This window comes from Crocodylus siamensis, chromosome 1 (assembly GCF_052110815.1).
Source record: "Crocodylus siamensis isolate JL-2025a chromosome 1, ASM5211081v1, whole genome shotgun sequence".
NCBI classification, from domain to species: domain Eukaryota; kingdom Metazoa; phylum Chordata; order Crocodylia; family Crocodylidae; genus Crocodylus; species Crocodylus siamensis.
Genome location: NC_143395.1, coordinates 213,782,374 through 213,803,761, shown reverse-complemented (window position 1 = coordinate 213,803,761; position 21,388 = coordinate 213,782,374). Strand labels below are relative to the sequence as shown.

Sequence of the window (21,388 nt, the reverse complement as noted above, 5' to 3'; positions counted from 1 at the left end):
GGAAATCCCACATGCAACTTAGCAGGTGTTGGCTGCAGCTACCATATTTGATGGACCAATGAACTAACCAGGTCAGTATTAATTAATACAGCAATCAACCACCAACAGGATATGTATCCATACATGATTAGTACATGATGCCTGGGGTAGATTGTGGGACACAAGGGAAACAGCAGGATTGCCTTCAACCTCTGAGAAACACACCAATAGCTGGCTCCTGCATCCTTTAGTATGGCCTAGTGACAGGGCTCATTCCAATACAAGTGACTTGCACCTGTTGTTAGTCATCATTAAGAAGGAAATTGAAAACAAAACAGACAACATCATCATGCCATCATATAAATCCACGGTGTGCCCACATGTTGAATACTGAGTGCAGTTTTAGTCTCCACCCCTCAAAAAGGAGGTCCTGGTAGTATAACTAGAAAAGATTCAGAGAAGGGCAACCAAAATGATCAGAGGCATGAAGCATTTGCCATACAATAAAGATTAAAAAGGCTAGGACTCTTCAGTTTGGAAAGGAGGTGGCTGAGGGGGGATATGATAGAGATCTATAAAATCATGAAGGGTGTAAACTAAGTGAACAGGGAACTCTTGTTCACTGAGTCCAAGAACAGTAGAACTCGGGTCTCACCTGACGTTAGTAGGTGACAGGTTTAAAACTAACAAGGGGAAGTACTTTTTTTACACAATACATAGTTAACTTGTAGAATTTATTGCCATAGGAGCTGGTGGAGGCAGATAGCACAGCCAGGTCCAAAAAGAAACTGGATAAATTAATGAACGATAGATCTATTAATGGTCATGGAACAGAGTGGTTTGAGATGTTTCCTCTGGCATCTCTAAATCAGTAATGATGGATGACAGGGAGGGTACTGAATAGGGCATAGACCACTCTGGAGAGATCTAGTTCAATGCTCTCCCTCTACAGCATCTACTTCTGCCACAGCTGGAAATGAGATACTGGGATAGACAGGCCATTGGTCTGATCCAGTATGGCACTGCATATGTTCTTATGTATACACAGCAATGGGACTTGTATCTTGTGCAAGGTTCAGTTTTAGACCCCAACTTTTCACTAAACAATCTTACTAAATCAATGAGGACCTCTGAAAAAGCAAGGAGACACATTGGCATGACAAATCCAGCCCCTCTGCCCACAAGCATAAGCTGGGATTTAATCGGAATCAGGACCACTGTCAGCCTGTGGATTTATTATTTGTACTTTAATTTATTCAAATTTATTTCACCATTAGATCTGATAAATTACATGTAAAACTCAATGTTTGTTACAAAGGCATCCCTGTAATAGAGAACAATACCTCCCCCTAAGCCAAATGGCTTATCTCAATATACATTATTAGTTTAAAACAAATGAGGCAGATTCAAAGCAACTGTCTGATTAAACTGGGTTCACGGCTACCCTACATAACCACAATGCTGTCAAACAACCAGAATATAGCAGTGAATTTGCCTCCATATTTTAAACAGGTCTCCTTACCTGTGGTATTAGTAATAACTTAATTACTAAAATAACACTTAATGGAGTGTTTGTAGAGTTGTGCAGAGACTCAAATTCAACACTTAATCTTCATGACATCCCTGTGAGGTTGATAATGGTATTTTTATCCCTGTTGTATGAACAGGGTAACTTGGGCTGAAAGTCAAAATGAAAATGATCTGGGCAAAATGGCCAAACCTGTAGAAAAAATAGACCTCAGGAGGTGCTCAATCTTCCTGACCATGTTATCCAGTGTTAACAGGAATTGTTTCCATAATTCAATGTACCTTTCATAATTCACAGCATTTTCTTCTTCCATTTCTCTAAGTATGGACACAAGGAATAGCCTGGCCAAATTATGCTACAGTCTCCAGTCAATGTAATTATCAGAGGCCATGCACTGGAGCTCTGTGCCACAAACACTGCATAAAAATATACAGGTTTTCTGTAGATTACACTTAATTCCTTTTTTCAAGATCACGGAAATTTCAGAATTTTTTTTAAAAGCTTGTATAAAAAATATTTTTGGGGCCAAATTTATCTTGCCAATTTCCTTTAAATTTAAAAGTCATTATTTTGTATTGACAAAATAGTGAAATACGGTTTCAGCATAATTTCATTTCCAGTGACGTAGAACAGAACTCTCCAGTGTACGGCAATGGACAAACTATAATTCCAGGGAGGCACACAAGGCATAAGAATTTTCAAACTAGAGGAAGATGCAACAAGATCCATTTTAAAAAACAAAAAAGCCCCTCAGATTTCAGATGAGCAGGGAAGCTGGTCTTCCAATCGGCTATACCAGTCACGTTATCAAAATAGATCACAAGTGCTTGTAAGTTGGTAAGTTGTAGTAACGTAACACATGCTCAGCAACTCCCGAAAGCTACTGGAATGGTGATGAAACTGGTTCTATGGAACCATTTGTCAAAAGAACAGAAGAGAAGGACATAACACTAACAAACACGTTAATACAAATTCAGATATAAGGGTACCTATAACTTAAGCAGCATTCCACATGCTGATGGCACACAACGATGTTAGGGGGCCAAACCACAGAGCAACTGAGGGTGAACCAGGATCAACACTGACAGAATGTTTGTAGGATGAGGACCTTTGCCTCGGAGGGGAGTCAACACTGTCACTATGGCGCACATGAACACTAGCATGCCGCCTTTACTTTCAAATTGCTGGGCTGACACTCAGCTCTTGGATCATCCTGTTTAATAAGACTAAGGGCCACATATTTTCCACCCCTTTACATTGACTTCATTGCGCTTAGCCCATGATTTACACTGATGCAAGAGGAGAATACAGCATACACTGCAATTTACATGGATCAAGCTAGTGATTCTACAGTGTTCCTTTCCTACCTCTGGTACACCATGGGGTTTATACTCATCTGTAATCACCTCCAACCCTGAAACTTACCCTGCTGTGTTCGAGTTACTTGGCACAACTTGAAAACAGTTAATTCCACAATCACCTCTCCCCTGGAACCACCAAAAAACAAATATTCTCAAATGTTCTGCACAATAAAAAACAACTCTTCCACGTTCTGAAGGACGTTCAAGCTGCTCTCTTGAAGACTGCCCAGCACTCATCTGTACCACCCCAGGCTAGAAGGCATCTTCATCAGTATCAGCATCACTATTTGGTTTGGTCAGTCTCTCAAGCTCCTCTCCATCCTACAGGACCCAGAAGGGGGTGGGAAAAACAAAAAATAAAAAAGAGTTAATTATGAGCAAATTTTCCTTTTGCCAAGAACACAAGCAACACTTATTTTGAAGCAGTCCAGCCATAACTGTGAAATCAAGGGCTTGTGCTTTAAATCTCTTTTACATTAAACCCTTGTCTTGGATAGAACAGACAGCTATTCATGAGGGAAAGTCCCCAGATTTGTTTTTAACTGAAAAAAGTATTTCACCATTCTGTGTTGGCCTCCTTTCATTTTTCCCTAGTCCAATGGATGCAGTTGTATTAACAGACATGCTTCTTCCTGCATGGAGACTTCTTTCTTCCTGGACACAGAGGTGCTGAATAATTTGTCCCCCATCCCCCCAGTTGATTAAGTACATGGTCTAAAACATGCCTGATTTCACAAACATATGATTATACACATTATTTGTATATCTGTTAGCCATCACTCAGCAATGGCAGAGTATGGAACAGTGAGGAAACATTTACTCCCCACTTTCAGGGTTAAATTAAATTTCCCAGGACTATATGCAGACTGTGGCCCCTGCTGCTCACAGAACATGGCCATAATATACATACATCTGTGTTGAACTTAATCCTGTTGTTTCTAGCCCAGCTTTCCAATCTATCAAGATCCTTCTGAATCTACTCCTATCCCCCCCGCCCAAGTGTTTCAATATCTCCCAGTTTCATTTAATCTGCAGACTTGATCAGGAACCTCTCTATTTTGGCAACCAAATCATTAGCAAACATGTTAAACAGTACTGGACCAAGGAAAGACCCCTATGCAACTCCAATTTAAAACTCCTACCATTCTGACATTGATCCATTCAGAATTACCCTTTGTTTTCAATTATTGGGTCAATTCTGCATCTGCCTTATATCAATTTTATCTAGTCCACATCTCTCTGGTTCAGTTTCTACCAAATTCAGGGCGGCTGCCCCCCTAGCCCCAATTTCATGGGCAGAACAAGGAGCCCAGCAGCCATTGCGCGGGTGGAACACAGCACCCTCCCTCCCCCCACAGGTCTCTAGCTGAGGGGTCCTGGTGGTTCTGCCCCTCACCACTGACTGGCTGCAATGGCTGCCTGGCACGTGGCCCTGCCCCTTGCTGACTGGTGGAGAAGGGCAGGTCCGCATGACAGACAGCCCCTGCAGCCAATCAGTGGTGAGGGGCAGGGGTGGGAGGCAGGCATCTTGCCAGCAGCCCCTTGAGCGGGCAGACCCCCACCCCAGTAGGCTGCTACAGCACACTTTCCAGTAAGATTCACTCCTCCACAGACTCATGGATTTGGCAGGCAATGCTGGATTTCGCAATATCCACAAAATTGCAATTTTGGTAGGTCCCTATTTATGAGAAAGTTGTATGGGACTTTACCAAAAGCCTTACTAATGTCCTTGTACAGTGTGACCATTGCATGCCCTTTATCCACAGAACTAGTTACTTTGTCAAAGAAGATTAAGTCAGTTTGGCATGATCTATTCTTAACAAACCCACACCAGCTGCTAGTGATCACTTCCTTTAGATGTACACACATTCACTTCTTTATAAATTTCCTCCAATAACTTCCTGGGTACTGAAGTCAGACTGACCAGTCCTTAATTCCCTGGGTCCTCCTTTTTCAAAGTTGGGCACTTAGCCCTTTTCCAGTCTTCTGGAATCTTGCCCATCTCCCACCTGTATCTCAGACTTATTTCTCATTTCACTTAAATGTAAAACGGGTGAGCAAGCTCCTTCCATAAAAAGGTTTCCCCAAATTGTAATGCCCATATTACTATTCAAAGAGCAAAAAGTATAGCGGAAAAATCATGTTAAAACTCTTACAGTAAAAAACCTTACCTGGGTTTCTTGAAATATCTTAGATTTTTAAAACTGGAAGAATGTTAACACCTAATCTACTTTATTCCATTTACACTGTTTATCTACTTTCAGCAATTGGCTGAGTTCCAGGGGTAAAAACAGACTTGATTTCAACTTGATTATAATCAGTTCCCATGTACTGGTATGAGCAGATGGGGGTATCTGGGTTGCAAACATTGTAGGAGAAAGGTTAATTCAAGCTAAAGTGCCTGCAAGATCACCTGAGATTAGAGGGGAAAGGCAGGGTCTTCAGCTAGGCCTTGGGATAGAAGACAGGAACTGCAAACAACACTAGTATGGAGCTAAAATAGGGACTAACCTATTTAAAAGACTGAGTGTGAGCTTATAGAGTTTAAATTAATGTGACAACTTTGGCTGAATCACAAGTGCTACCCACAGGTGTAGCAAATCATCTGTACGGTCAGCTTGACAAAGAAAAACAAGCATCTTAAAAGCCTTACCCCACTGGAACGTTCCCACACGTCTCCACTGAAAAGTTTGCTCCTCTCCCCCTGAACAACATATTCTTGCCCAGGTGGTTTGCTGGCATTATAGATAAATATGGAGAGAAGCACCACAGGAGCTTCCAAGAAAAACTCCAGAGAAGGTCTGAAGTCAAAGACTATGACCGACACAGTGGTGATTACCACCGTGGTGACCTGGGCAGTCATGACGTGGAACATGTTGTCTCGAAACTTCAAGATGAAGGCCACAGACAGTCCCATGAAGGCTGTGACAAAAATGAGGGCTATGGAGAAGGTGTTGTGCCCATAAAACAAGCCACAGGACTGTATCTGCCTATAGTAGTCAGAGTGCAGGGCTAGGATTAGCCCATTAAACAGCACCCCGAATACATAGAGTTTGCTGTTCTGCACAAAGATGCTTTCACTGAGTCGGTCTCCTTCTTTCAGAATCTTTTCACTGTAGATATTGGCCAGAGCAGAAATGAAGCACTGCACTAGTATGAGGAGGTGGCCCAGGCCAAGGCGGAGGGTTTTCAAAGCTCCTGCCGTGGTGGCAGTGACGTTCCACCTGAAGGTGGGAAAAAGCCCAGATACCGTGCAGTTACTTCTTCCCCAGCACTCTCTTTCAAGCCTGGAGTATTGAAAGCAGCTGTTTGATGGGCTGAAAAACATGTCATGATGAAATCCATGGGCAGCCAAGCCATTCTGATGGCTTCTGGTCCCAGCAGTCAGAGCTATGATGGACAGGAACAAAATCAGCAACGAGGCCCACTGCACCCAGGAGAGCTGCCGTCTGTGAAAAGAAAAAGAAGCCCAAACCCCCCAAATTCGTATTGGTTACAAGTTCAGTGACAGAGGTTAAATGTGAGGAGAACAAATAAGGTGCCGAAACTGGAAACTACTACACCATACACAACTCCAGTCAGAGAGTGAAAAGTCCTGCCTTTGTTGAGGCAATGATAAAAGGCTGAGTGCAAGGGCCAGGGTTTTACCTGAGTTATCAACTCAGGCATCAAAGAGCCCACATGCCAGATAGCAGCAAGGGGAGCTCCTACCTGACTCGTGATGGAGGCGCAGAAGTAAGAACTCAGGGCAGGTGATTAGGTGATTTTATTTTTATATACATATGTGTGCATGTACAAACACACACGTGTGTGTGTGTGTGTGTGCGCGTGTGTGTGTGTATTCAAAGAAATCCTTTTTTGCAAGTCTTCACTGAAAGTCAGTCCAATTTTTGTGCCCTTTTCCTCACAGAAGTATTGATGTAGTGGGCAAGACTGCCTAAATTATATTGGCTGTTCTTTAGTCTCAGAAATTCTTCCTGGTCTTATTTATTTTGAATAATGATGGCCATAGGAGAACATACAAAATCATGATGTCACAAAGACTGAAAACTAAACAACACAGGACTAAACATTTTAATCAGACTGTCAAAAACTCATTTTGGTTAAAAATAGGGAGGTTTGTAAAAGCTTATAGCATATGCATCCCCTTAGAGCCTCAATAAGCAAAATATTATTTTTAAGGAGAGGGAGGACACAGGAGAAACAAACAAGATAACATGAAAAAAAAAAAGAACATAATCCTACATTTTTAGAATACGATTTCATTTGACTAAACAGATCAAACTAAAAACCCATCACTGGCACAGTAAGACTGAGTACATCTCTACACTACACTATTGTACATCATTCTCCCATGTATTTAATCTTTGTTTATCATCATGTATGACCAGTCAATAACATGACAAAGATTTTCACAGCAATTTTCTTCAGAAAAATTATCCCCTTTCTCATCAAATTCAACAGTTTGACAAAAGTGTTTGAGACCAATTCTAGCAACTCTAATAATATCTGGTTCAATTAATCCTCAGGAAAGTGACTTGCCATTTATTTTTCTAAAAATGACAATACAGGTGTATAGGCAGGCAAGGTTCTTGGGGGTAAATCTGATATCTTTTATTAAACTAACTCAAATAACTGGAAAAATTCTTCTTAGCTAAGAAGAATTTTTCCAACTATTTGAGTTGCTCTAATAAAGGATATCAGATTTACCCAAAGAACCTTGTCTGCCTGTGTCCTTAAACCAACACAGCTACAACCTATACCCCTGACTACAGGAGTATAACACTCCATAAATTCACAGTTAATATTGAAATGGAGTCAGTAACTTAAGCATAAGAAAATAACAGAAGCATGTTGCAATGGTCCCTGAAAGAGGTAATGCAAACTCAAGAATTTCAGAACAAAAGATAAACTTAAAAAGTAAAATAACCACACTAACACATGGAAAGGCACACTTCTAGCAACCAACCAACCACAACTCTAGTGAGGCCACATAATAACCACACAGTTATGGTCCCATTTGTATATTAAATCACAGAAGAACAATTGCCAAATCCGCAGCGATCTAAACAAGGCACATTTCATATTTAGCAGCAAGTTTAAACCATCCATCCCTATGGCTTGTGTCCCAAAGACACTAGAAAATAAAAAGCTTTAAAAATAATGATAGCTGTTTTACAAAGAGGAGGATTGCAACAAACTTCTCCAGTTGGATGACAGAAGAAACACTTAACATTTTGCTTTAATAGAAACTTACTTCAACACTATCCGGAATAGGAATGCTGTTGTTATAATTACAAAATTTGAGAACAATACAGCCATAGCCTAAAAAAGAGCACAGGGAACAAAATTACAATTCAAATGTAGTCCAACAAAATCAACCCTCACAAAGGTCACCTCCCACGATGTGCTACAGCAAAAAACTGGCTGCATTGGCACTAAAATTCTGCTTCAGGTGAGACGCACTTAATGGGCAGACAACACAGAATTCCTTAAAAGACATCTGTGGCCCACACTGAAGATTTAAATGGTGCATAAAGCCTAGCTAAATCCTCTTTTGAGAGGCAGGCTTTGCTGTTGCCTAGAGAGGTGTTGAAACAGCTCTTCTTGATTTCAGAGAGCAATGGATCAGACATCAGTGTGAGCAACCTTCATGAACAGTCACCATGACATGGGAATACATGGATAACAGAGGTGGGCTAAGGTAATTGTTTTACCTTCATGATGCTTCCAAGATCTCAATGCCAGAGCTTTCAAGCGTGTGAAAGGAATTGAAAAGCACAGGTCTACTGCCTAAAAAATGGCACTGTCTCAATCTACAGGTTTGCTCCCGAGGTCACAGACTGCACTGCTATTGTATGACCACGGCTCCTAGGCAGCCAGAAAACAAACATGAAAGAAATACTAAGAGATTGGCTCACAATGGAAAAAAAAAACAGCTTTTACTGGGAGTGTAAAAGCTGGGAGTGTGTTCTGCCTCAATCACCCAATTAACTGGGTCTATTAATGGCACAGCAAGTGCTGTGGCACACATATAACTAACTGAAGACATAATCTGAAGACTAAGGGCTCCTATACATATGCAGGGAGCCTGTTCTGATGCACTGAAAATCCAGCGCATCAGAGCAGACTCAACTGAGTCTGCTGGAGTATGGAAATTGAAGCGTTCTAGCAGCCTTGTGCATCACCGTTGCTGTGTATCTCTGTGCTGACAAAATGGCAGCAATGCTCTTTGAAATAAAATGTGTCCAATGAACTTTATATTTCAAACCACCCCGCTGATATTTTTTCAGTGCAGGGACATGCAGTGACAATGATACATGTGATACATGGCCGCTTTTAATTAGTGCAGCTTACTAATTAACAAAAATTCATTAACTGTGACAAAGCACAGAATGGAAAGACTCCAAATTCTTTCAAATCCAAAGGGGAGCTAGTGATAAAAACAACACTGTCTTATCCTAAAGCTGAGCAAAATTGATCTGGCAGAGTTGATAAACAGCAAGGGAACTGTGTAATACCACTTTTCAGAGCAGAAGCATGCTTAGAACCACTGCATTTTAAGTTCAGAACCCCACAGGGATTTGCCATCGCCTTCTGTCCCCAAAGCCTTTTCAATCTCATTCAGCTAGAAAGCAACTGGACTCCCATTAATGTGTCTAAGCATGGCATCATGGCCATGCTTTTTACAGATGAACTGCAAAGGAGTATTAGATTATTGTGTTCACTTAACCAGGCTGTCAATAAATACATGCATCTCAGAATGCATTATTCTGGATCGCTGTGAATAGCAAAGGAGCTAGCATGTCTGCTATTTATACCGCCCTATAGCTAAGAATGGTGTGTTCTGTTGCATCTCTAATGAACTAGAACAGCAACAGAGGGCAACAGGAATTTCTAAAAATTAAGAGTTTAATTAAATATATTTACTGTTAAATTTCAGAGCCTTCTTAATGAATAGTGATATGTATAAAAATGTTACATAGATTAATTAATTTTCAATACCTCCCTGCAACGAGACCCTCAAAAGACAAATTACTCTGTTACATAGTAAGTTTATATCCAGCTAGCTAGGTATTACTTAAAACAATATTGAAACCCTTTTTGCCTTGTCGTTAAAATCTCAACACTAACTCTGCAATTAGCAAAAAGAAAGTGCTGCTTTTTTTCTGTTGTGGCCCAACACCTTATTTACCAAATAGTTGGTCACATTGCCAGCGCTCTGTTCTCATGTAAATCAAAGCCCCTGGGTGCAATGTATCCATGCAAGAGGTTAAAGTGCAGCTTAATAAATCTGATTTCCTGACTTGTGAAATTAGAATTTAAAAAAAAAAAAAAAAAAAAAATAATAATAATAATAATAATAATAATAATAATAAACTAATTTCCTTCAGACCCATTTGTGAGAAAGAAAAATATTTGCAGTCGAAATTGATAAATCCAGAACAGGTCCAGGAGAGGATGAACTACCAAAGGTTCCATTTATATTTCATCTTTGCTTCACAAACTAACCTCAAACCAGCTTTCATGGAAACATAAGATAATCACAACTTAGGGTTCAGACACGACCTGCTTACTTTGAAGTATTTTCAGTGTACTCTATATGCAAAGGGAATGCAAGCATGTTTCACAGCATTTACTTCAGAGTTTGTCAATATTAACAGGCTGTTCAAATAATAACATTTGGACCAAATAAATAAACAAACCCAGCTCTAAATAGAAAGCATGAAGACACAATCTTTTTTTCTAAATATATAAAAAATGAATTCAGGTCCTCTGGAGAAATTCAGCAAGTATCAGTCAACCTGGGTGTTATCATTTAATGATTATGACCTAACAATGCTCACAAGCTTCTGAGATTTACTTGGCACAGAATGGAAGAAAGAAAAACGAATAAGCCATTATATGAAATCATACTTTAAAAAGATCAGTGATAGAAGTTCTGTAGGAAATAAGTCTTAAAACCCAGCCTTCTGGAAAAAAAACAGTGGGGAACAGAAATGCTAGTCTGAAAAGAAGAAAAAGGATGATGAACCAAAACAGGAATCTCTTTGAAACTATTCATTCTACCTGTAAAAATCAGTCAAGCAGGAGAAAATAAAAGGGATTCTTCACATTTGGTAGCTAAAAAGAAGGCTGTAAGTCAGGTGGGTGGAAGGAATAAACAATAACCATACATGAAATGCTTATGCAGGTCAGCTATGGGAGCACAAACCCGCAACTGGTATGAACCTTCAAAAAGGTGAGCCTTGTCTCATTTAATGCTACCTTATTTGGTACATATATACTTACTGGTTGGAGGTAGGATAAGACATAGAAAATAATCAGGTTATCCAAAAAATAAAGAAAGGCAGGAATTGACCATTTCATGTAGTTACAAAATTCCCTCCATGATGCACATCCAAAATGATGACATAATTGACCTAATGAAAGAAAAAGAAGGAAGTTGGTTAGTTAAGGGAACATGAATGATGAAAACTGGAGCTAAAGGCATCTCAGGTTGATGTGTGCAAGACATATTACACAGAACAGAAACTATTTGTTTTAAAAGCAAATCAGGTTTTGACAACAAGTGCGAGTCCAATCTCCTGGTAAATCACAAGACATACAACAGAGACAGAGACAACACAAACCTCCCCCACAGTCTTGCCAATCACTTTTATCCACTGACATAAGATAACTGCTTATAAGGGGAAGAGATGAGTCTGCGTGGCCATTCAATCCTTGTCCTGAGCAAAGAAGGTATTAATTCTCCTAGAAACACTTTCAATGATAGGGTCATGTTCCGACTAGGAACAATCAAGACGCTGCCAGTCATTTTATGAAGGCAAGGAATGGCAGCCAGATGGAAATGGCTTTCCATGTCTGCTGATTATAACCAGATTTAAAACAGTGACCTAAATGTAAAAAACCTTCTTTACATAAACCCAAAGTATAGCACCTGAAAACAAAAACCCCAGAAGCCATCTTGTTTGCCTAGGCTGCTGTCATCTGAGGAGCTCCTCCCATATAAAACAGTTTTAAAACAAATTAATGAAAATCCTGCTGTCCTGTCCTGGACACTGGAAGGGGAACCCCCTTGGCTCTGGCCCCAGCACAGCAGCCTGGCACCTCTGTACAGCAAGAAATTTAGCCAGCAGCTTACCTGCCTCTTCTGCTCACTCTCCCGGGGTGTTAAGCTCCCAGTGGGGCACTCTCTCATTATCCAAATGCCCTGCAGCTGGACTCTCTCAATACAGCTGACTGTTTCCTCTTAAAAGGAACAGACCACCCTGTTAAACCACCCCACAGAACCTGCCATTTAAATGACAACAGGCTGTAAAGGAAGCCAAAACAGAGGATGAGGGAAGGAGATGTAGGACTAAGTTTGCCAAGACATTCAGAGATGTGCATCTCAACATAATCAGCATTTTAAATTTAAAAATATGAACAGCACAGGATGCAAATACAGTGGGTGGGAAATGGAAGGAGTTGGCAAGAAGTGGAGTTAACAGGCTCAAAAAGGAAGGGACAAAGTAAGAATATCTCAAAACCAGGACACAGAAAGAGGCAAAGTATGGACTGATGCAACCTGGAACCAGCAACAATCAATGAAAAGTAGCAGCAAGGAATGGTGGCATTCATGGTCTTAGGTATAGCTCTATTAAATGATGTGGGGTTAGCGCACAGGTGGGCAATTATTTGGACTCGAGGGCCACTTAAGGAGTTTTGGTGAGCTGTTGCAGGGGCGGGGGGAATAGCCCAGGCCAGTCCATGGGGTACTGGTCAGAGTGGGTGGATGGATGAGGTCTCCTTAGAGATTGGTTTGGGACACCCATGGGCAGAGCACACTCAACTAAGTAGATGGGATGGTGCCAGAGGTGGGCATGGAACAATATCCAGGAGCAGGATGGGCAAGAGGGCAAGGCTGGGATCACAAGGCAGGGACAGCATAGGGCCTGGGGCAGAGCTGTGATCTGCTCCCCACACATTTCTGTGATGGGTGGCAATTCTGTGGGCAAGGACATGCAAGGAGTGGATTGCCGCTCTGCCCTGGCCCTGCACCACCCCATGCTGCACCTGGTTCGTGCTGTGGCTGCTCACAGCCTGACAGCACAGGGCAGCCCTGACAGATCGTGACCGTGGTGGGCAAACTGCGTTATGTTATGGCTTTTGACCAGAATCTAGGCCTTCCTGGAACTAAGCAGTAAAATCGTACAGAGGGCCTCATAAGGTAGTGGGAAAAGTGAGCGCTGTGACTAGTACAGTGGCTGAACCAGGTACGTCAGTTTCTCTAAAGGGAAATGAAACCAAAAATGGGATAGGACTGGAGTACATTATCTAAAAAGATGAGATAAGGAACTTGAGGACTGGACAATTTGGGATGAGAAAGTTAAAAAAAAGTAGTGGACAAGCAAAATGACAATGTTGTGTTCACGTTGTTATCATGGGGAGGCAGTGCCATCTGTGGACTTTTCGCTCGAGCAGCGGAAAATCCAGAAACAAACATCTCACACACTCAACAGAGGATCTGAGGCTCCTACCACTGAAAGTCATTACTGTACCATCTGAAGGAACCATTTATCAGGTTATATTACAGAGAAGAAATTTGTAAAAAGGCTTATGGGTTGCAATTAAATTTTACTTGATACTAAAACAGACAAGGGGCTGTGTCAATCCTTGGGGGTCTCCGGTAAAAAGAATCCTTGTGGTAACAATGACCAGGACAATCATCTGGCTGGGGTTATCTGAACCCAGCACTCTTTCCTGCCCAGGCAGGGGGTCGGACTCAAAGATCTATCGAGGTCCCTTCTGACCCTAACATTTATGAATCGGGGGGGGACAGACGGGGGGATGCCCATGACCTGGCCCCTGCTACCTCCACCCCAGCACAAGTGCACACAGGGAGCCCCAGTACAATGCCGCTGCAGAGTGGCACAGCCCAGCAGTGCAGGGTGGCCTAATCTGGTGATGATCTATTGGAGCCACCCCATACTGCCAGGCTACAAGCAGCCACAGTGCAAACCAGGTGCAGTGTGGGGCAGGGGCCTGGGTCAGAGCCATGATCCGCTCTCTGCATATCCCCACCCAGGGAACCAGCACCTGTTACAGGGATGTGTGGAGAGCAGATCATGGCTCTGCCCTGGCCCTGCACTGTTATTGCCCCATCTGTCCGCCTGTCCTGCTCCCAAATGCCGTCTTCCACCTAGCCAATCATTTTCTGCCCTCAGGAGTACCAGACCAGTCTCCAAAGAGACCCCACCCACTCATCCACTTCATCTGGCACCTCTGGCAGTAAATGCAGGACAGATTGTCAGCAGCAGCCAGGCAGAGTAACCTGCTGCCACAGGGGCTGCCAGGAAGCTGAGTCCAGCCACCATGCTGCCCCTTCCTTACTGCAGGCCTTGGGCAACATGACTGGCCACAAGAGCCACGGCCCTGGCTACCCGCTGTGCCTGAGCCAGGTGGGATTGAGAGACCTGCCACAGGTCACATGGAATTCCTTGGTGAGTTGGATCTGGCCCACAGGTCATGTTTTGTCCACCCCTGGGTTAGCAGAAGCACCTGCAAAAGTGATTCAAGCTGATGCAAGTAGGTGACACCCCTTCAGAATGGTGAAATCTTTACCAGTCTGTCCAGGTGAAGAAGAGTTCACGCGTCTGTCGAGACATTCAGCATCCCTCATTTCAACGCCCTAACATATTGGTTGCATTAATTAACTAGATACAGGTATCTTGAAGTTTATCAGCACTCCAGTAGGAAAGGAACATAGCATGCAGGTTTATGAAGGGGTAAGCAGTTTTGGATGGCATCATATGCATAAAGGTGAGGGGACTGTAGAAGTTAGCTAGCAGCCCCCAAGGTAGAGTCACAAACTTTACAGAAGATTTGGCCCCCATCAGAATTGGAACTGTGGATCTGGAAAGAATAAAAGTCACTAAGAAGCAGTGTTGGGGGGGGGGGGAGGGGGGCGGTGTTGGGGTTTTTTTTAGGAGTTTGACTGTAAGGCAAGTATAAGTAGCTCTTGTCTGCACGAGTCCAAAGGCAGAATGAGAGCATGTGTATTATGGCCATAGTCTAAGAAGTAGTTAAGGGTGTACAGACACACACTTTAATACCACTGGGTGTCTATATACATACTCTGGAGTGGGAGGGGTTGAAAGGGTGGGTACATTTTAATTAGGGCAGCTGTCCAAAAAGCTGCTCTAATTAAAATGCCACAGTGTCATGTGTATTGAGCATCCCACATTTGAAAATGGCCATGAGGGGACCTCAACTAAAGCTCCTTCGATGAATTTTAGTTGAAGTGACCCTGCTGCCATTTGAAATGCGAGACACTGAATACATGTGATACTGCAGCAGGCACGCTGGAGTGTTCTAATTAGAATGCTGCAGCAGATTTGATTAATCAGGGTTAGAATCAATCAATCAAGTCTGGTCTAACACATTCTAATCAATCGGAGCACACGTATAGACACCCATATTTCCTGTTTTTCCAGAAGTCTATTTTATTTAACTTGACACTGTGAAAAGGCATAAGGTAATGATTCTCAACCACGGTCCACAGCATCCTACATGATTCATAAGATAAATCCAAAGATTTCAAATAAGAATCCACAGAAAGACTACAACAGGTGGTCCAACACTAAGTTCTTTGCAACAGAGGAATTGTTTTATTAGTTTTCCATAGCCAGAAAATGTGTGAAAGCTAAGAGCTAGCATTTCTGAGGGGGTGCCTTGAATCTAGCAAGGGGTGGTTTGAATCTAAAAAGGTTGAGAACCACTTGTGTAACATAATCCTTGGCAATCTTTCCTCAGCTTTGAAGACATTTTTTAATCATTCATTTTCCTTTTTTATTTTAAGTGAAAGAGAAACGATCATCATAGAAATTAATTACCATTTAGACAGGTGCAGTTATATAGATTTGTAGCTAAAAGGTAACAATGGCTCAGAAGTGGAGAATGCTGTGGGTAAGTGCTACTCACTCCTGTACATGCTTCTATTATAGGGGAAGGGGGATTGAGGATGATGCACTGAAAATGTTGCAAGCACGCATATGGTTGATGGGAACATGGTGCAACGAATCACAGATATGAGTTACATCTCAAATCATGGTGGGGTTTTTTCTTTACAAAGAATTTAAGTGTAAGAGTGAAGACCAGCATGTTTCCTTGTTTCCCATCCTCTGTAATACACAGCCCTGCTCCAACCATTCCCGGCCCTTTCAGCAGTTAAGCATTTTAAAAGGCAGTTTTCACACCAAATGTTGCCAGGTCTTGGTTGTGTGGTGCCCTCTGCTGCTGCACACATGTATCAGAGGCTTACTAGATAACTGAACATAAGAACAGAAAAAGTGCCATAGTGGGTTAGATGAATGGTCAGTCCAGCTACCCCAGTATCCTGTCTCCAACAGTGGCAACAGTTCAAGCTTTAGAGTGAGAACATTGAACCAGATATCTAGAGCAGTGGTCCTCAGCCTTTTCAGACTTGAGGAACCCCTTGGAAAATGCTAGCTCTTAAGTGTTCGTGCATTTTTTTGACTACAGAAAAAACAATAGAAAAAATTTCTGTTGCAAAGAATTCAGAAAGACTACAACAGGGAAGCATGGTCTTAACATTATAGATTTCTGTTTGAAATCTCTGGGTTTATACTATTAACCACGTTTGCACATGTAACAATGCTAATGTTCTGCGGCATTCGACACCTCTGAAAGATCTCAAGGCACTGCAGGGTGGTGTGGCACCCTGGTTGAGAATCACTGATCTAGAGTGATCTATCCTCTATTAACCATCCTCCTGGTATCCACCACTACTACCTGAAAGACGCTAAGGGAAACATTCCCCAGCTGTTCTGTTCAGTAGCTATTAATAGATCTATCATCTATAGTTTGTTTAGCTCTTTTGAACCTGGCTGTGCTATCTGCCACCACCACCTCCTGTGACAATGAAAATGCATGTGTCCTTGGTTACATGCAAAGACTAGTATACCAAACTAGGGTTCCTTGCCCCTCCTTTGGCCAGACCAGCCTTCAGCTATCCCTTTGTTCACTTAATCAGACCCTTCTTCCATGCTAGCCCACTTCCATTTACTTCTAGGCAGCTTCACCACCGTAGGCTTGCACCTTTTGCATTTTTTGGTTCATCTTCGGACCTCACACAAGGGAGCAGAGAGAACAACTGAGACATATCCAGAAGAGTCTGCAAGCCCCAAATCCCAATCCTTAGACTTGTTACTCTTTGTACAGCTTAACCCTTGTTTTAAATAGTTTTTACTAATCAGTAGCATGGCTTGATCCCCAGTTTTGCACAAGAATGTGCTGACAGAATATCTGTCAACTTTTCCAGAGAATCAGGTTCTACATCTTAACTATAGCAGAGGAAGGGAAACGAACCTGAATGATCTATATTCAGGTGAACTCCTCTAGAGTTAGTCTAGCCTAAGTGAAAGTAGCATGCTATGAAATAACTCAGACTGACCAAACTGTTGTAGTGTTGCTTGAGTTACAATTTGTGCAAATTCTGCAAAGAAGAAAGAATTTGAGCTAGCACTGGAAAGGGTATACAAAAAAACAGGGCTAATGCTTCATAACAGCATCTAGCTATGGGCACTTACCTCTTCTTGTTACCCAGAGTGCTGCTATCATAGACAGCACTAGTTTTACTAGCTCAGAGCACACATTCACAGTTGCAGGAAGGTAATCATACTTGTTATCTGTAAAATTCAGAAAACTGTAGTAAACAAACACTGGTATGCCAACTTCTCTATTCACATTTAAAGCAGAAGAAAGTCACAGTCCAAGTAGTCTTTGAGAACCATTTTGGCACTGTCATGAACCAGTAATATTTTTGATGTATTAATGGGCTGTCATGCAAGTTTTCTTGAATTTGTTTCACTGATGAGCATCTCTACATCTAAGCAGCATCAAGCTGTATTTAGACATTATTATTATATCTTTATGGAATTGTGGTATTTGACCTGAATGTATTTTTCATGATTGATATTTTACCCCAACTATTCAGTAGGGTAATGATTAACTTAAGTGTTCCTCCCCACTTGTCAGCAACCTGACGAGGAATGTCTTGCACCCAAAAGCTTGTCAAACTTTATCCTAAATATGTAAATGGTCCAATAAAAGCAAGCATTCTGATGCGGAGTATGAGCTCCCCAAGAATCCAGTGGATAATGTATGTAAACCATGAGATAAGAAACCCTACTTAAGACTTGTCATGAGACGAAGTGTTTGTATTTAGTTTTCCCAGGCACAGGCAATGACTTCAGGCCTTCAGCCAGGGGGCTAGGTGTTGCGATTACCAGAAGTTGCTGGGAGTTCTGACAGAATGGTTACAGGCAGGAGCTGCTTTCTAACTACTGAGCTGAGCAGAAGCTGCATTCTTAGATTTAAGATGCAGGGTAAAATCAGATTATTGTTCTAATATTGCCTTTTTGTTTGTTTATTCTTATAGCTCTTATAGTTGTATTTCAGCAAATGGTTACTGATTTCTTATGTTTATTTTTGTATTATAACTTACTTTATCCAATTGTATGTATGGTTAGATACTCTGAAATTTTTTCCTACCTTTCGTAATTTGCTATTGTTAGTGGATAATAGCAAGTTATGAAAGGTAGAAAAAAAGACTGTTTTAGAGCATTTGATCATACAGACGGGCCTCTTGCAAGGAAGTGGGGGAAAATATATCATTTCTGAGCACATGACTAGTCAAGGGTGTGATTCTTCTGACTGGCAAAATCCCCTCTGCCAAGAGCTGGCAAAACCAGGGTGAGGTAGGTAAAGATGACATGCTATCAGTCAGACACATGACATTTGGAGCATCTCAGTCTGCTCTCTGTGGTCAAGCAACAGATTGTAGGCAGGTTTGGGGACCAAAAGGCATTCCTGAAGGTGTGGAAACACTCTTGGGGCACGTCCAGAGGAGTGTGCAAGTTTGGTTTGCAGTGCCTCAAAGCTGTCTGAGATGCTGCAAACCACACAAGGTGCATGTGTACCTGTTCACTGTGCTAATTTGCAGTAAGCACCAAAATTTGACACTGGGAAGCTCCATGCCACCAGACTGGTGCCGCTGCTGCCCCAGAAGGCCTCCAGGACATCACCTAAGACTGTTGGGGCCAGCAGAGGTGCCTCTGCTATTTGTACTGTGGGAAACACATGCCCCTATACCTGTGGACTCATCTGGCTGTGCCCTGGGAGTCTCTCTCAAAGGTGCACCAGACAGCAACTAGTTTTAGAGTGTGACAGAGGCACATCCTTCAGTTTGACTCATGTACTGTAAAAATGCTCCACAAATTAAAGTTATGTTTAGAACTCTCATTATAAGTGCCCTATTTTCAACAGCACACAGCTTCCCAAATACCTGCCAATCATTTTAATATACATTTGAGCACATACCCTACGCAGGTAGCTTTCTCTGAATTATATCACAAATGCAAACGTACGTTCATTGGCTGAATATTTCATCAAGAGGATCCTACTGGAGCCCAAGGTAACATATACTCCCCCTAGCAGGATGGCATACGCAGACGACTTGGAGCACCATACAGACCGACGGCAGCACTTGGTCTCCATCCTGTTGTCTTGCTGTCAGTGCCCTTTGGATAACAGGACTCAAATAACATGTATTCATACTGTAGGAGCTGATAACAGAGCTAAGCACTCGCACAGGTTCTACTGCTTCATGGATTGCACAACCAAGGGCAGGTTTGGCATGGCTTTGCTCGACTGCTTCTCTGGAATGGATCTGAGAAGCAACAAGAGATGTGTAAATGGGCAGAGGGAAATGACAAACCCACTCTCTCTTGCCCCCCAAAAAACACGATGAGGGAGAAGGTATTTTTGTAAGGCTATAAGCAGTGCCACACCAGGTCAGGCCAATGGTCCATCTAGCCTCAGTGGCAGGAGTGGGCACCGAACTGGAGAGAGGAAGTGGACAGAAGCAAATAACCTAGCACTGGTCTCAAGTTGCAGCACAGGAAATCGAGGCTACGGATTAGGAAAACCGCTCTCACCAGAACAGCAGTGAAGCACTGCAACAGGTGATGGCACCTCCATCTCTGGAGGCTTTGAAGACTTGGCTGGACAAAGCCCTGGCTGGGATGACCCAGCTGGGGCTCTGAGCAGGGGGTGGACTAGATGTGACCTCCCGAGCTCCCTTCCACCCCTTGTCTCGCTGCTGACAGGGGCAGTTCCAAGGGGGGGAGGGGTGCAGTGGTGCGATCGCACCCCACTTTGCTTCCTGCTCCACCCGCAGTTTAAAACTAAGCGGCAACAGCAGCACTACCCTGGCCCCGATTCCTGCTAAACGCCTCACCCCGCAGGGGGGACCGCCCTCTCCAGTTTGCCTGTCCAGCCCCGCTGCCCACCGGCCACGAGCTGCTCCCTCCCCCCGCCCCTGCGGCAGACGAGCCCCCCCACCCGCGTTACCCCCGGCTTACCTGGCCCTGCAGGCCGGTATGGCCCCGCCCCCAGCTTCCAGCCCCGCGCGCATGCGCACTGAACTACCCACCTCGCGGCTGGCTAGGCCACATGACAGGTGGCTCTGCCAAATCACGTGACACCTCCAGCCCCTTCTGTCTCTTCCTTTGTGCGTGTGCGTTAAGGCGGCCTCTCCGCGCGACGGATTATTTCCTGGGACGGGGGGGGCGACGCAGGCGCAGAGTCGCCAGAGAGTGGTTCACCGGAACTCGAGGCGTCACGTGGGCCCGAAGCGGGGGTCATGTGACCGCGGCTCGGGCGGGCTCGTGCCGCTGTTGCTGCCGCTCTTGTCTCGCGCCGGCACAATGCAGAGCGTCATCAACACGGTGAAGGGGAGGGCGCTGGAGGTGGCCGAGTACCTCACCCCCGTGCTCAAGGTGCGCGCGGGGCGGGCGGTGGGAGGGGCCTCGCGAGGCCGGGGCCGGCCCTGCTGCTCCTGTCCTGGGCTGCTGCTCTGCTTTCTGCTCCTTGCAGGGTTACTTGCAGTATTTCCAGTTCCAACAGAGAGGACGCCTGTCGGAGAGGCACTTTGCTCCCTGCCCCAGTACTACTAACCTCAGCCTGCAACTGCCCTCGAAGCGCTCTCCCCACCCCCTTCCCCTGCTGGAGGGGTGGGCGCCCGCCTCTCCCCCCACCACAGCCCTCGTGCCTAGATACCATCCTCAGCGTCAGCAGGCACCTGCCTGTCCCCTCCATACCCACCCTTCATGGTGCCCCAAAGCCTGGCCCTCCAACCTCTGCTCCCTCCAACCTGCATCCAGCAGCCAAGGTTGCCTGTCCAGGCTGTGTGCCAGCCATATGTGTGTGCGCATGCACATGGTGCCACCAGCCTCCAAGTGCTTTCCCCCTGGTCCCACCAGTGTGGCAGAGGGAACTCCTGAACACTTGTTCATATTTCAGAAAACTGCCTGGATGGAGATTGGGGGACCCCAAAAGAAGACACGTCCAGGAAAACCCTGACGTGTGGTAACCCTACTCCCTGCCCAATCCATTGGTCTGCTTTCTGCTCCAGCCTGATCCTCCGCCCTGCTTTCTGCTGCCTATTCCCCCC

At 43.8% G+C, this 21,388-nt stretch overlaps 2 protein-coding genes across 4 annotated transcripts in view; one reads left to right on the top strand and one right to left on the bottom strand.

Moving 5' to 3' along the window:
• Positions 1 to 1,202: 1,202 nt before the first annotated feature.
• Positions 1,203 to 20,505, bottom strand: SLC35A5 (solute carrier family 35 member A5). Of its 2 annotated transcripts, none has more exons than XM_090056308.1 (7): positions 20,369 to 20,505; positions 19,302 to 19,603; positions 17,463 to 17,561; positions 11,161 to 11,291; positions 8,126 to 8,193; positions 5,522 to 6,317; positions 1,203 to 3,189 (listed from the first exon to the last, which is right to left on the bottom strand). In XM_090056308.1, the coding sequence occupies exons 2-7, from the start codon at positions 19,429 to 19,431 to the stop codon at positions 3,121 to 3,123; spliced, it is 1,293 nt and encodes a 430-aa protein (XP_089912434.1). In that variant the 5' UTR covers positions 19,432 to 19,603; positions 20,369 to 20,505; the 3' UTR covers positions 1,203 to 3,120. The 2 variants fall into 2 exon arrangements, with proteins under 2 accessions (XP_089912434.1, XP_089912424.1); XM_090056298.1 differs by having other exon boundaries at positions 20,298 to 20,375.
• Positions 20,506 to 20,532: 27 nt separating this feature from the next.
• ATG3 (autophagy related 3) overlaps positions 20,533 to 21,388 on the top strand; it is a 41,117-nt gene continuing 40,261 nt past the window's right edge. Inside the window, exon 1 of one of the 2 annotated variants that reach the window (XM_090056321.1) lies at positions 20,533 to 20,714. In XM_090056321.1, coding sequence (XP_089912447.1) covers positions 20,643 to 20,714 — 72 coding nt within the window. In that variant the 5' untranslated portion in view covers positions 20,533 to 20,642. The remainder of the gene's footprint in view (positions 20,715 to 21,388) is intronic. The other variant, XM_090056330.1, reaches the window with a different exon arrangement.

Bases quoted from the DNA above. Each gene is read 5' to 3' on its own strand.
- SLC35A5 (XM_090056308.1), bottom strand. From the start codon at position 19,431: ATGGAGACCAAGTGCTGCCGTCGGTCTGTATGGTGCTCCAAGTCGTCT. The intron at 17,562-19,301 runs GTACGTTTGCAT...TGAATTTTACAG, and splicing joins GAAATATTCAGCCAATGAAC to ATAACAAGTATGATTACCTT. The intron at 3,190-5,521 runs GTAAGGCTTTTA...TGGGTCCTGTAG, and splicing joins TGTGGGAACGTTCCAGTGGG to GATGGAGAGGAGCTTGAGAG.